The following is a 13,677-nucleotide window of genomic DNA, read 5'->3' on the forward strand; positions in this document are numbered from 1 at the left end:
AACACTTATGGGTAGTGTAGTTCAAGGAGAGGAGAGAGTAAGACCAGCAGAGAATTAAATGACCAAATTGGAGGAGGAAAAATAAATCAAGAACGAAGATAAGAGAAATAAACGAACAAATATAATAAAAGGGGATAGGTTATAAAGTCTGCGGATTATTCTTGATTTTGAGAGGTTATCTTCTTGCTTTTTCTTTTCTTTCCCTCCTCCTGGACAGTGACTCTTTACCCCAGGTTCTGCCCCTTTGGCACGCTCAGGTAGAGGTTTGTAGTTGATAAGTTCCTATGGCGATGTCATGTATTGTGCTTCAGTCTCGTTGGCAGTCGAGGCTCATTAGCATTTATAAGCTCCGCCAGTGAGAGAGTCCGTGTTCCTGGAGCCTCTCTCCTAGTCTTTCCTTCTTCAATTAGTAGCCTGATAATCCAGCTATGGGTTTGCTGCTGCCTCTGCCTGGATAGTAAGAGGCTCAAAGAGCTGGCAACTCCCCACTCTATTCCCACTCAGCACAGGGCTCTGGGTAAGGCTCAGTCAGTCAGAGCTGCTAGCATAATCAGGCAGGACTTCCGCCCACACAAAGACCTCTGACTGCCACTCTGTGGGATAACACGGGCGCCCACTCCTGAGGTGCTTGGAGGAATCACTTGCCCATTCTCCATGTGTGCGCTGACCAGGATATCAGGCTGGCCACCTCACACTTTGAGTGAAACCCCTGCCCGCACGGAAAAGTTCCAGCGTTAGAACTGGCTCTCACTCCTTCCCCGTGCGTGGATTTTTCAGGGCACTGGGGCTGCCTGGAGATTCTGCTTTCTGCTGACACAAAGGCCTCTGACTCTACCTATCTGTGGGATAACAGGGTTGCCCACTCCCGGGGCTTTCGAATGAATCTCTGGCCCACTATCTGCGTGTATCGACCAGGAGATTGGGGCGAATGGCTGCCCAGCTTGTCTTTCCTTGTATGGGTTTGGTGCGAATATTATCTTGCATTGCCTAGGTTGCCACAGCCACAGTTTTTCCTCGGCTTGGATCTCTGTGCCACAGCCTGGTTCGGCCGTTTGTGTCACGGCCTGGATCTATTCACCCCCTTTGCCCGCCTTAGTTTCTATACTCTCAGTTCCCAGTGAAAGCAGCCCTATTTAGGTTAGTGAGGAAGGCGGAGCATTTCTTACTCCCTATTTCCTTTGGGGTTTGATTATATATTTAGCAAATTTTTCACTCAACCATACTTTTGGGTGTATTGCAAAACATCTGGAGGCTCCAAGGATAGGTTTTTCTGTTTCTGGTTGAAGATCTTGTTGAGTTTTTGGGGAGATTTGTCGGTATCGCTTCCTACCACGCCATTACTCTGACATCCGATTCAATTTTTGATTTCCTGGATTTGATCCCTGACTGAGGTCCCAACCGGCCCTTTGGGTTCTTTGTCCCCCACAGTGATGTCAGCATCATGCACTTTTTGGTTTTAGAGCAGTTTGTTCCATGTCTGAGAGAATCCGCCATGTACTGTCCCCTCTCAGGAAGGAGATTGGACTGACTCAGTGAGAAAGTTCCCAAGTTCATGCCCCCCTCCCATCACCCAGCCTTGAGAACTTGTGGGCTGAGATATCTGCCCGTGAAGAAATGAGAACTGTGCTGTTTGAGGCTGTTCTTTTCCATGAAAGGATGGGATTAATAACAGGACTCAATTATCTTCATGCAGAAAGGCCCTAAGGAGGGGAAGCTCCAGAACGTTATCCCAGCTGTTGGGGCGTCAGGGACCTGAAGGAGAGCGTGTTCTGCACCTGCCCCGACACCAGGCATCCCGGGGGTGTTTCCTCGTCTCAGCCATGAGCCTGGGACCTGAGTGGGACTCTCTTACCTCTCGTCACAGTGACAGCCCCACAGCCGAGGGGAAGACAGTTAAATCAGAAATGAACTAAGCCAGAGAGTAACACCCGCTGTCATTACAGACATTCCACTGGAAGGAGGAGGAGTTTCCACCCAGTAAACTTGCGGGAGCTCTAAGCTGCTCAGGGGACCCCGCCCTGCGGACTGAGATGGAAGTGATTCTCCACCATGAATCTAAGGAGTGGAGAGAGGTCAACAGTGATGGAGGCAGTTCTGGGGCCCCTGCCCTGGGTGCCCTGACCTTGTTGGTACAGACAACTGCTTCTGCTTCCCCTCTCAAGACTGTGTCTCTCTCAGATTTGCCAGGTCTTGTGGAACTGTCCATTAGTCTCAGATTCTGGCACTTGTGGTGAGTGATATTTCTTTCTACACTGTAGAGTTCATGGTCATGCTGCCTTCATGGTGGGCTCCATGGTCCCCCTCTAGGTTTCAGACCTGCTGTGAGTCACCCCAGTGCTCTGTGGGGCAGGGGAGGTTCATGCATGAGTTCTCCAGTGCAGTGTGCTCTTTTAAATCCTATTTATCCTATTTTCCACAATAGAATTAAATCACATATCAAATCTCAGGGTCATGATTTGTCTTAAAGCAATCTTGTTTTAAATGTGAAGTTTATACTGTTCACACAGCGTAAAATGGTAAAAATGTAGTAAATGCATTTAGAACAAATGAGCAGGTGAATCCATTAATTTCTTCTTTCATATATTTGTTGTTGTTATCACTATATTGTTATATATGTTCTATATATATATTTAGCCTGAGAGTGAGGGAGAGAGGGATAGATAGACTGGAAGGGAGAGAGATGAGAAGCATCAATTCTTCCTTGTGGCACCTTCATTGTTCATTGATTGCTTTCTCACACGTGCCTCGATGGGAGGGGGGCTCCAACAGAGTGAGTTATCCCTGGCTCAAGTAAGCGACATTGGACTCAATCCAGTGACCTTGTGCTCAAGTCAGTGACCCGGTTCTCAAGTGGTGAGTTCGGGCTCAAGCCGGGGACCTCGAATTTTGAACCTGGGTACTCAGCATCCCAGGACGATGTTCCTTCCACTGTGCCTCTGCCTGCTCATGTTGTCACATATATTTTAAAAGTAAGTCACATAGAAGAACCCATACATCTCCTTTTTCTAAAGTGTGCTACTTTTTTCATTTCATTTTCACTCTGTGAATGATCTGCTGAGAATAATAAGAAGCCTATCTCTCTGTCATTCTCTCTCTCTTTACTCCCTCTTTGATATATTGTGGATCTTTGAACACACTGCTTCAGATAATGTGAAGTGGTCACGGAGATGTTTTTACTGTTTGGAAAACAGTGATCACAGCAATAAATTTCCACAACCAACGACTTAGTAAAGATATTGGTGTAATTAGTTGACCTTTGTTACATGTTCCATGAAGTTGAGATGTCAGAGATATCGTTTTTATTGCTGGGAGAGTATTTTGATTTACACATTTTCAAATGTGTTTTAGTGTTGAAAACTGAGAAAATCTTTAAGTTTTATTAAACTAAAGATAAGATATTGGGACATCTCAGAGCTAAAGCCATGACAAAGATGGCACACAAGCACAGTTAGAGAGAAGGAGAGTTGAGAAGAATCTGACAAGTGAACGGGCAGGTCGGAGGGACTAAAGAGCTGGTGTTTGGGGAGAGCGAACAGAATGCTGGGAGATCATTTCTGCAGGGAGATTTGTAAGGCTGGTAACGGACTTTGTTTTATTTATTTTTTTTATTTTTTTCCATTTTTCTGAAGCTGGAAACAGGGAGAGACAGTCAGACAGACTCCCGCATGCGCCCGACCAGGATCCACCCGGCACGCCCACCAGGGGCGGTGCTCTGCCCCCCAGGAGGTGATGCTCTGCCCATCCTGGGCGTCGCCATATTGCGACCAGAGCCACTCTAGCGCCTGAGGCAGAGGCCACAGAGCCATGCCCAGTGCCCGGGCCACCTTTGCTCCAATGGAGCCTTGGCTGCGGGAGGGGAAGAGAGAGACAGAGAGGAAAGCGCGGCGGAGGGGTGGAGAAGCAAATGGGCGCTTCTCCTATGTGCCCTGGCCGGGAATCGAACCCGGGTCCTCCGCACGCTAGGCCGACGCTCTACCGCTGAGCCAACCGGCCAGGGCGGACTTTGTTAATAACTGAATTGATATGAGGTGACTCTGGGCTCGGTGTGAGGTTGTGATAATTAGACACAAACATCTTGGCACACGGCAGCATGTTGGCACCCTTCTCAAAAAGTCTCAATGGTGACAAACCCAGACCACTGATTTACTGAGAGGCAACAAGCAGTTGGGACCATTTCTGTGATTTTCCTGCTCAAACAGCACAGCTTCTCACACTCTTTCATCCTCCTCGTCACTCAGACTCGTCCTTCTTCTCCGGAGCCCACAGTTCCCTCTCCCCTCTGCTCTCAGGATGTCCCGCCCAGGTTTTCAGGGCTTGTCCTCAGGAATTATTCACTCTCCACAAGATCAGTCCTTATGCAGATTAACTTAGTCAACTCACAAATGTAGCCGATCCTCTTATCCATGGATTTGACGGTGGTCTTCTGCTGTGAGGACTTCTCCTCCCTGCCGTTTCTCCTGCTGTCCTCAGGACTGGGCGCCCACATCCCTCTCTTCCTCCTCAGCACAGTCACCTCAGGGGACACCTTTTCTCCTGCACCTTCCACCCTCACTCCGTGCTCTTCTCTCTACATGAATATATGTTTTGCTATCTTTTCATTAAAAACAAAACAAAATTGATAAAATAAAGACAGATAGAAACTAAATTCTTCTTTCAGTCTTTGATCAATTCTGCGGCATATTTCTTCCCTATAAACCAATATTTCTTTGAGAGAATGGTCTGCCTTCAGCCTCCTCACTTTCCGAATGTCCGTCCTCTCTGCAGCCCCATCAGTCTGCTGAACGTGCTCAGCTCGGTCCTGCGTGCTCTGCTGCCTGTGTCTCAGCCTTGAATGTGCACAGCACTGACACACAGACACTCTCGTCCTGTAGATTTCCAGGACACGGTGCTCTTGTCGCTCCCAGGGTCTGCATGGGCCAGTCACTGGTCCTGCTCTCAGCCCTGTCCTCATCCTGCTCCCCCCCCGTCCCTCTGTCCTAGGCTTTCCAGCTGTCCCTTCCTGCTCTGCCCCCTGTGACTCTATCGATAGACTCACCCCGTCTCCTGCTTCAGTGATCACTGATATAAATGTGTTTCAGGTCTTTCTCTTGACTTCTGACCGATACCTGGGACTACCTCCACAATGTCTCCCTGGGGTCATCCTGCTTGTACCCCAAGGTCAACACAAGCAAAGCTGAATTGATCGTTTTCCCTTTAAATGTGCTCCTGGGGCTGTGATTATATCCTCAGAATTCCACATTGTCCGTCCATAGTATATTTCACACTTTCCATTTTTACTAACTATTGGTTATTTAGAAGAAATATTTCTTCAAAAGACAATTTTTTTATTTAAAAAATTTTAATAAACACTTAATATTTTCAGTGTAATTTCATAGGGGGTTGTTGCTGGGCATACAGGCAGCTCTGCTGGGTACTGTGGTCCTGTCTACCCAACCTGACACTTACACAGCCGTGAAAGTGTCCACACTTAAGTTCCTACAGGTATGAATTCCCATCTTTTTGGAAAACATAGTTCAAAAGCTGGAAAACTTGTATTTGTCAAGAGCCACTACTCTTTAGGAAGATTATGTTTCTCCAAATATATGAAAATGTCAAAAATTACTGGGATCTTCTCTCTTCCCCTTCCATCTCAGCCAGCTTCGTTCATTGTCCCCACACTCTGTCCCCCAGGGTCCCTCTACTTGGGCCGTGCCCCCTGCACTGATGAGCAAATGTGGGGGGAAGGAGCTGGGAGATAGGCTTGTATGACCTCATCTAGTTCATCAGTCAGTATCATCGTCTCAGCTTTTTGACTTTTTAAAAAATATATACAATTATTTTTCACTTTCTTTATTTCTCAAGCTTTTGGATGAATAGTGCTATTCTGATGTTACCCACCACATTCAACTTTAAAAAGCAATTCAACCAGTGCATCCATGCTGTTCTATAAGGTAGACTTCCTTCTTCTTCTTTTCACAGCTGTGTAGTATTCCCCTGTGTAGATGCCCCTCAGCTCTTTTATCTGCTCATCTACTGACGAGCACTTGGGCTGCTTTCATAGCTTGACTGCTGTAAATAATGCTGCAGTAAACATAAGGGTGGATATATATTTTTGAGTTAGTGTTTCAGGTATCTTTTGACATATACCCAAGAGTGTAATTACTGGGTCATGGATGTACTGGACAGTAATATGCAAGTGACATAAGCCAGTCAGAGAAAGAGTAGTACCATATGATTTCACTGGTATGTGGAAACTAATGAACAAAATAAACTAACAAACAGAATATAACCAGACTCACAGGTACAGAGGACAGGCAGACAGGTGTCAGAGTGGAGGTGGGTGAGTGGAGGGCTGAGTGTAAAAGGTGAAGGGATTAAGCAAAAAAGAAAACCCTACAAAACTCACAGACGGAGAGCAAACATGGTGATTGTCAGGGGAGAAATGGGTAGGGGGAGGGGAGAGGGGGGAGAAGGTAACAGGACGGGATCAATGACTTGGGGCGGGAACATACAACAATATGCAGATGATGTATCATAGAGTTGTAGTCCTGTATTCTGCATCCTTTTATTAACCAAAGTCACCCTCACAACCTCAATAAAAATAATATGGAAGTCAGCAATAAACTATGTTTTTATGTGGAGTACATTTTAATGTGTTTTTTTATGCTAAACTTGATGTCTTTACTTGTGAAATAGAAGACAAAGTCCAACTATCATAAATACTCTTTCCAAGTAGCATTTGAAATAAAAAGAAAAAGAGAAACACAATTTTAAAATTTCTGATTTATTATGTGTACTATTAATTCAAATATCAAATACAGAAGAAAATAGATTTCTCTGTTAAAAACAAAAAAAAGTAAGTACCTTTCATGCTATAATTACTATAAAAAGAAGGAGTCAGTATATAAATTGTTACATATTTACAGGAAAACACGTGGTCACAGAGAGGGAACTCTTACAAGCGCTCACCCGTCTCCTTTGAGGTCACTCTTCTGTCTTCTCCATATTCCCTCTGCGCCCTTGGAGACAGCTCTCTGCTTCCATGTGTCTCGTTTTACCCCGGGGAATTCTGGGTAGTCCATGTGTAAACCTTCCCGTCTGCCCTTCCATCTCTCCTGTGCACTGATTCCTGATCTGCGCCTCCTGCTCTCACCAGCTGGTGTCCCAGTGAAGATGTTGGTTTATTCACCTAACACCCTTTAAAGTGAGGGAATGGTCCCGCTGTTTCAATGACCAGGAGTGCGGAATGTGGCCTCCATGCCTCCAGGACAGACTTTCCTGTGCAGACACTTCCCAGACCTCCAGCGGCTCCGAGGTGCTGCAGGGAGTGGGCTCTGTGGTCTCTCTGTCACACCCACCCCCCAGCACTGCCCCCTCTCTGATCCAGTGCTCCAGACGACCAGTTCACTCAGGTAGCAGAGATCCCTAATGGGCTCCTGTGCATGGTGGTTTCTCTTCATAGAATGTACACTTATGAGGTTGAAGTGGAATAACCTTGTGAGCTGGGAACTTCTCTGTCTTACCTCCTAGAGCTGAATTTTAGATACTCTGTTATAATTGTCTGTGCACCTGAATCTCTCAAAGCATTGCCTCAATTGTTTACCAATATGATGTGGATTCACCTACACAGTTTATCCTATTCTTGAAGCCCTTATTCAATGATCATTTAATTTTGGGGAGACCATGTTTCATATACATTTCAAAAAAAATAAAAAATATTTAAGATGGGTTTTCAGTTTAGATATTTTACATTAAAAAACACCAGCAATGGAAAAGATACTATATCACAAATATTGGAATAAAGGTCTGGAAGATGACAACAAAAAGTATAATACCACATTTTTTATAACTAAATGTGTATAATTAAGATAACAGTAATTGGATGCCAGTGGATTGTAACAGGAAATGATAGAAATCCTAGGCTGTCTGATGATGGGCTTGTGTTAGGGGTTCTACAGAGTGTAGGTCCCAAAAGCCTCTTTCGAGCCCCCAGCAGGGATGAGCTACAAGATGCACAGTTCAGTTGAGAGCAGCGTTTCCACCCACTCTGTCCCCGGAACTGGCCTCATGGGCTCCCTGCACCCAAATGCACCTGAGACAGGGGCCCATATACATCAAACCAGAAACTCAAGCTGAACGGAGGATTTATATAGTTTGTTGCCAACACTGCTTACAAATCTGGACTGAATATTTCTGTTCCTCTTCCCACTTTCTGTATTAAAGTCTCACCCTCCAGTGTGATGGTATTGGTAGAGGAAGATCTGGGAGATGTCAGGTTTAGATCAGCTTATGAGCTGAAGGCCCCATGGTGCAATAAGTGCTCTTTATAGAAAATTAAACAAGGTCACATTCTGAACACTGGAGGTTGCGACTTTGACATAAGACTTTGAGTTTGGAGCAGAGAAAGACAATTCAATCTCTATCGTAGTGTATAATGAAGAGGAAATGGGAATAGGGATATATTTATAGACTATTTATGTAACTAAAAAGTTTTAATTTTAATTTAGGAAATATATTGAAAATTTTAATTTAATTAAATATTTTTATTATATAGTGAGAAGCAGAGAGGCAGAGAGACAGACTCTCGCATGAACCCGACTAGGATTCAACCAGCATGCCCTCCAGGGGGTGATGCTCTGCCCATCTGGGGTGTTGTTCCGTGGCAACTGAAGCCATTCTAGTGACTGAGGTGGAGACCATGGAGCCGTCCACAGTGCCCAGGCCAACTTTGCTCCAATTTAGCTTTGGCTGTGGGAGGGGAAGAGAGAGATAGAGAGAGAAAAGAGAAGGACAATGGTAGAGAAGCAGATGGGCGCTTCTCATGTGCCGTGACTGGGAATCGAACTCGGGACTTCCACACACCGGGCTGACACTCTATTGCTGAGCAAACTTGCCAAGGTTAAAAATTAAAGTTTAATGGAAGAAAATTAATAGAAAGGCTGATGGAGTCTAGAACTGGAGAGGAGAGCACAGCAAAGCCACACTGAGAAAGGGGGAAAGCAGGGTTGGCAGTGGAAAGACAGTGACATTGTTAATAGACGTGACAGCAAAGGTGAGGACGAGCACATGGCTGGAGAGGGGGGAGGAGGACAGAGAGCGGTGTCCACGCCGTGACAAGGACTGCACATGTGCAGAGAGCCCGTCTTCTCACAGGAGGGACCGTTACAGCACGGTGAGCTCCAGTCTGAGAAACAGATCATTAGATTGATCTGTGGTTGGAATTCTGTCAAGCGGATGTGACAGAAGGACAGTGACCCAGGGGTTCCATTTATGAATCATGGGACATTAGACAGTGTTCCCCATGGCTTTAAGCAGGAAACGGCAGGAGTGACATTAGGAGGGACTGGGGGGTCAGGAGGAACAAGGGACCCCTGTGGGAGGGACACACTGGGGGAGCAGGAGGAGCTGAGAGACCAGGGGTCACACCAGGGGTTCCCCTGGACATTCCACCTGGACGTCCTCCTTTGCCTCCTTAAAGGGCGAGTGCACCACGAGGTCAGAGTCAATCAGGAGGACCAATGTTCCCATGGAAATGTGTCAAAAGTACAAAAGTTTATTTCTCACAGAAAATAATGCTGAAATTGAGCAATACAGAGGTTCCATGGTGTTGTCAAAACCCAAGCTAATTCTAATTTTTTCTGTCACTGATGTCAGTTTACATGGTCATAGATGTTATTTAAGTTCCATCCCTCATGATATACTATAGCCAGGAGAAAAAGTAAAGGATAAAAAAAGACACATTTCCCTATAAGGACACATTTCAGGGGTCATACAGAATCACACAGAATAATTCACCTTATAACACACAGGTCGTCATTTAGTCACAGGCATCAGAGGAGGTTGGGAAATCTACCATTTGCATGAGGGTCTCTAGGTGTGTAATTAGAGGACTCTATAACTAAGGAAGAGGGGACGTTGACATGAGGGACAATCATCAGTCTGTGTGTCAGAGCTTCATCCTGAACCTGAACCAGTAAGGATAAGGAAACAGTCTATTTGTATCTCACCCAGGAAATGTGGTCAACATTGGGACCCAAAGTAACTATTTCTTATGAGAGTTAGTTTAACATAGATATTACAATTTCAGTCATTTATTTTCCTTCACCTGGGCAGATGTCTAGGGAGCCTGAGTCTGAGGACCAGAGCCTGAAAAGAGGTCTCAGGATACCGTGGAAAGTGTTCTTGGGAAAGCTGAATATGTGGGACCCATCTGTCATGTTAAAGAAAGATACATCTCCATCCTCATAATCCAGAAATATCCCCACTTTGAGGGGCTTTTCTCTTACAGTAAGAAGGGTTTCTGGGGAAGTGATGGCCCAGTATTCCCCACTGTAGAGCCTGATGGCCCAGAAGCCATTCTGTGGGGACATGGTGACCCTCCCTTTCCTTGTTACATTATCTCTACAAACTCCCAGGTCCCAGGAAAGTGCGTTCCCAACCTCCACCTCCCAGTAGCATCTCCCCGAGCTGATGTGCAGCTGACCCAGCACACAGGGAAGGGATTGGAATCTTTGGGTGGAGCTGGGCAGATCTTGTCCCCTTTCTTGCCAGGTCACTCGTCTCCCATTTTCAGACAGGTGGAGGGCAGGATGAGCAGTGGCTGCGTCCAGGGTCACAGTTACTACAAGACAAGTAGATCGTCATGATTTTGAGAAAGGTCTCAGTGTATCTGGGCTGGAGGGTTCCCATTCTATGAGATCTCCTCTGGTCCTGGGTAGATCCAGCTCCTCTCCACCCATCTTACCCCAAGGCCACCCTGCAAGGTGAGGGTCCCTCCTGGATCATCATAGACTCACCAGCTTTCATCTCTTCTTTTCTCCAATCTGCAAGGAAAAAATGAGTATGAGAAGTCACTATTTGAAAGATAATCTGCCTGTCTGCCCAGAACACTGGGAGTATAAATTTTTTTAGGAAATTCCTTAGGATTAATTCAAGAAAATACCAACTAAAGATAATGCTCTTCCATATGCTAGAGTCTCTTACAATATGATAAATTATGTCTGACTTGAAGATCTGACCCATTCTGCTATCTTCATGCAGCTTTCTTATGTGATAAATATCTAATTTATTTAGGATAATTGAGAGTAAATAGCATATATAGTGAGTCTGACCAAATAATTTAATTTTCTGCTTTATTTTTTTGCTTTAGTTTTCTCAAATTTTACCAGATGTTAACACTCTATCTATGCTCAAATCACAATGTGAGGTGCAATTAAAATAATAAAAGAACTGCTAAAATGTTATGTTTTTAAAACACCTATTAAAATTTTGAATAATCTATTGAATTCACAGGAAGTATACTTTGGTGTTTCTTTGATTTTCAGCATTGTGTGCACAGTTTATGTTCATCTAATAAAATCTTTGACAAAAAGACTTTTGTCATCACATCCCATGTCACTCACCAGCGTATAATGGCGCTTTCTTCCAAACTGCAAAGAACAAAACAGAAAGACTTTTACTTTGTTCCCTCCTTGTTTCTCATTGTCATTGTCATTTCTCCCTGTCTTTATCCCATTTCTTCTAAATCTCTTGAACTTCCTCTTTCTATCCTGTGTTACCTTCATGTTTCATTCTTTCAATCATGATACTAAAAATTCTCAGAGGTAAGGCAGCTGGAAATGTTGAACTGACAGGACGTGGGAGGGATGGGGAAGGAGTGGAAGGAGGGAAATTAAATGCATACAGGAAGGAAGAGAAAGGAGAGGAGAAAGGACATGCTGGATCATGTGTGGTTTGCAGTTCAGAGGGAATTTATTAAAGTTTAGGAAGATGATGTTCTCTTTGTTTCTCTGCCAAGCATAGACTTTTTGTGTATCTCCTTATCCTCGCTGACTGCTACAGAGGACGACCCAGAGTGAAAATGAATGGAGCTTTCTGAGAGCAAAGCACTACTCACCGTACTTGTACTGAGCCTTCCTCCTGTCTGAGAGAAAACACACAGACACACGCATGAGACAGGTGTTCTCAGCCTCATCAGGAAGATGCAGGTAGAGCTGCACATCTGACAACGTTTCTGTCAGCATATTGGCCAAGTAACGCCCATTTCAAAAGTAAGGAAACAAATCTCTATAAAGTTTATTCTATCTGAAAATTTTACTACAGATTAAGAATACATAAGAATTTAAATCATTCTTTTAAAAGGGTACTAAAAAATAATTTTGGAGTATCTCAGAAAATAGCCTTGTCTTTAGAGGTAGATTAGCATTTGAGTTCACTGGGCTGGAAAATGCATGTGTGAAAGACCTTAAAGGGAAAACAATTTTTTTAGAATTAATAACTAAATGAATTAAAAGAAAAATGAAAGGTGAATAATACCTATGATCAGAATGAGAAAATAACCAGGAAAATCATGGACAATATTTACATACTTAGGAAACTTGAGAATGTGGTCAGAAGTGGACTCATGAGTATCAATTTACACCTGACATCAGTTTATACAAAGTGTGAGAAGCTCATCCCAGTCAGCAGCTGTGGAGGGTGGACCCTGGCGTTAGGAACTGGAACAACGTCATATAGACGCAATGGGCTCCATCTCAGAGCAGATGTGAGGGGCCCACGTTACAGGGGGTCCCATCACCAAGCTCATGATGACATTGTGGTGTCTACCTAGAAGGTAAAAGGCTAAGGATACAACAAAGGGCAGGTAAAAAAAAAAGATAAAATATTTATAAAAGATACTCCAGGACAAAGAATGTTAGGGAAAAGTTACTAATTTGACTCAGAAGATTTTATGAAAAGTAAAATAAAAAAACAACACCCTTCTTGTAAATGTCAAGGAAAATCAACACAGAAAATATAAATGTGTTAACAATTTTCACTGTACAGAACATTGGCAGCGTGAATATAATCAGAAAAACAATTAGACAAAAGCCAGGAAATAAAAAAATGCAAGGAGCACATTTTTATCTTAGAAAAGTGAGAAAGGAGAATGAATTTTTGCAATTGATAGAATAAAAGAAAAATGGCAAAAATGTGGACAGAAAGATAAAAAGTATTTTATTGTACTCATATTTCCTTTATGGAGAGTTTTAAGGTTATATGTAATTCAAGATGTCAATGTTATCTTGATGAAAGTGTATTGAAATTGAGTTTTAGTTCTGCAAATCTTCTGACTATGTCTGATTAAACAGGATATCTTTAAGTGAAAAGAATATTTGTATAATTACTGGTAAATATGTGTAGAAGTCCTGAATAAGTCTGTTTAGAAGATGTCACAACCACTGAGAAAATGAATGACTATTAGTCTGGGTATAATCTTTTTGCAAGTCTGATAATTTCTTGTTCTTTACATTTAACAGAATTACAATAAATTTAATTTGAATTTAAGTTGGTAGGACTTCAAATTAGGTATAAAGCCTGTGAGCTTTTCATTTACCTCAGAAGTTCAAAGAATTTGACTCTATAACATAATATAAGTAGAGAATTTTTAAACACATAATTTTTAAATAAGGAAATAGAAAATAAATGGAATAAAATTTATGTGAATTAGTGACTGACATTCATTTTATCTATTTCCTACTAGACTGTGGAATTTGTTGATGTCCCTTTCAAAACTTTCATGCAAATTTCAGGAGATTAGCTCATTTATAAAATAAAAATTTTGGAAAAGGCAGTGATTGTGAATAGTTTCAGTTTATCAGACTCATACATTTATGTAGTAGGCATGCACTTGTTCTACATTTTTGCAGAGAGCCTCTT

General features: G+C 43.3%; 1 protein-coding gene across 1 annotated transcript in view; it reads right to left on the reverse strand.

The window, feature by feature from the left end:
• Positions 1 to 9,512: 9,512 nt before the first annotated feature.
• LOC136387791 (butyrophilin subfamily 1 member A1-like) overlaps positions 9,513 to 13,677 on the reverse strand; it is a 330,439-nt gene continuing 326,274 nt past the window's right edge. Inside the window, exons 3-6 of the mRNA XM_066359830.1 lie at positions 11,876 to 11,902; positions 11,382 to 11,408; positions 10,776 to 10,802; positions 9,513 to 10,600 (exon numbers count right to left, since the gene is read on the reverse strand). Coding sequence (XP_066215927.1) covers positions 10,071 to 10,600; positions 10,776 to 10,785 — 540 coding nt within the window. The 5' untranslated portion in view covers positions 10,786 to 10,802; positions 11,382 to 11,408; positions 11,876 to 11,902 and the 3' untranslated portion in view covers positions 9,513 to 10,070. The remainder of the gene's footprint in view (positions 10,601 to 10,775; positions 10,803 to 11,381; positions 11,409 to 11,875; positions 11,903 to 13,677) is intronic.

This window comes from Saccopteryx leptura, chromosome 1, assembly GCF_036850995.1.
Source record: "Saccopteryx leptura isolate mSacLep1 chromosome 1, mSacLep1_pri_phased_curated, whole genome shotgun sequence".
Classification (NCBI taxonomy): domain Eukaryota; kingdom Metazoa; phylum Chordata; class Mammalia; order Chiroptera; family Emballonuridae; genus Saccopteryx; species Saccopteryx leptura.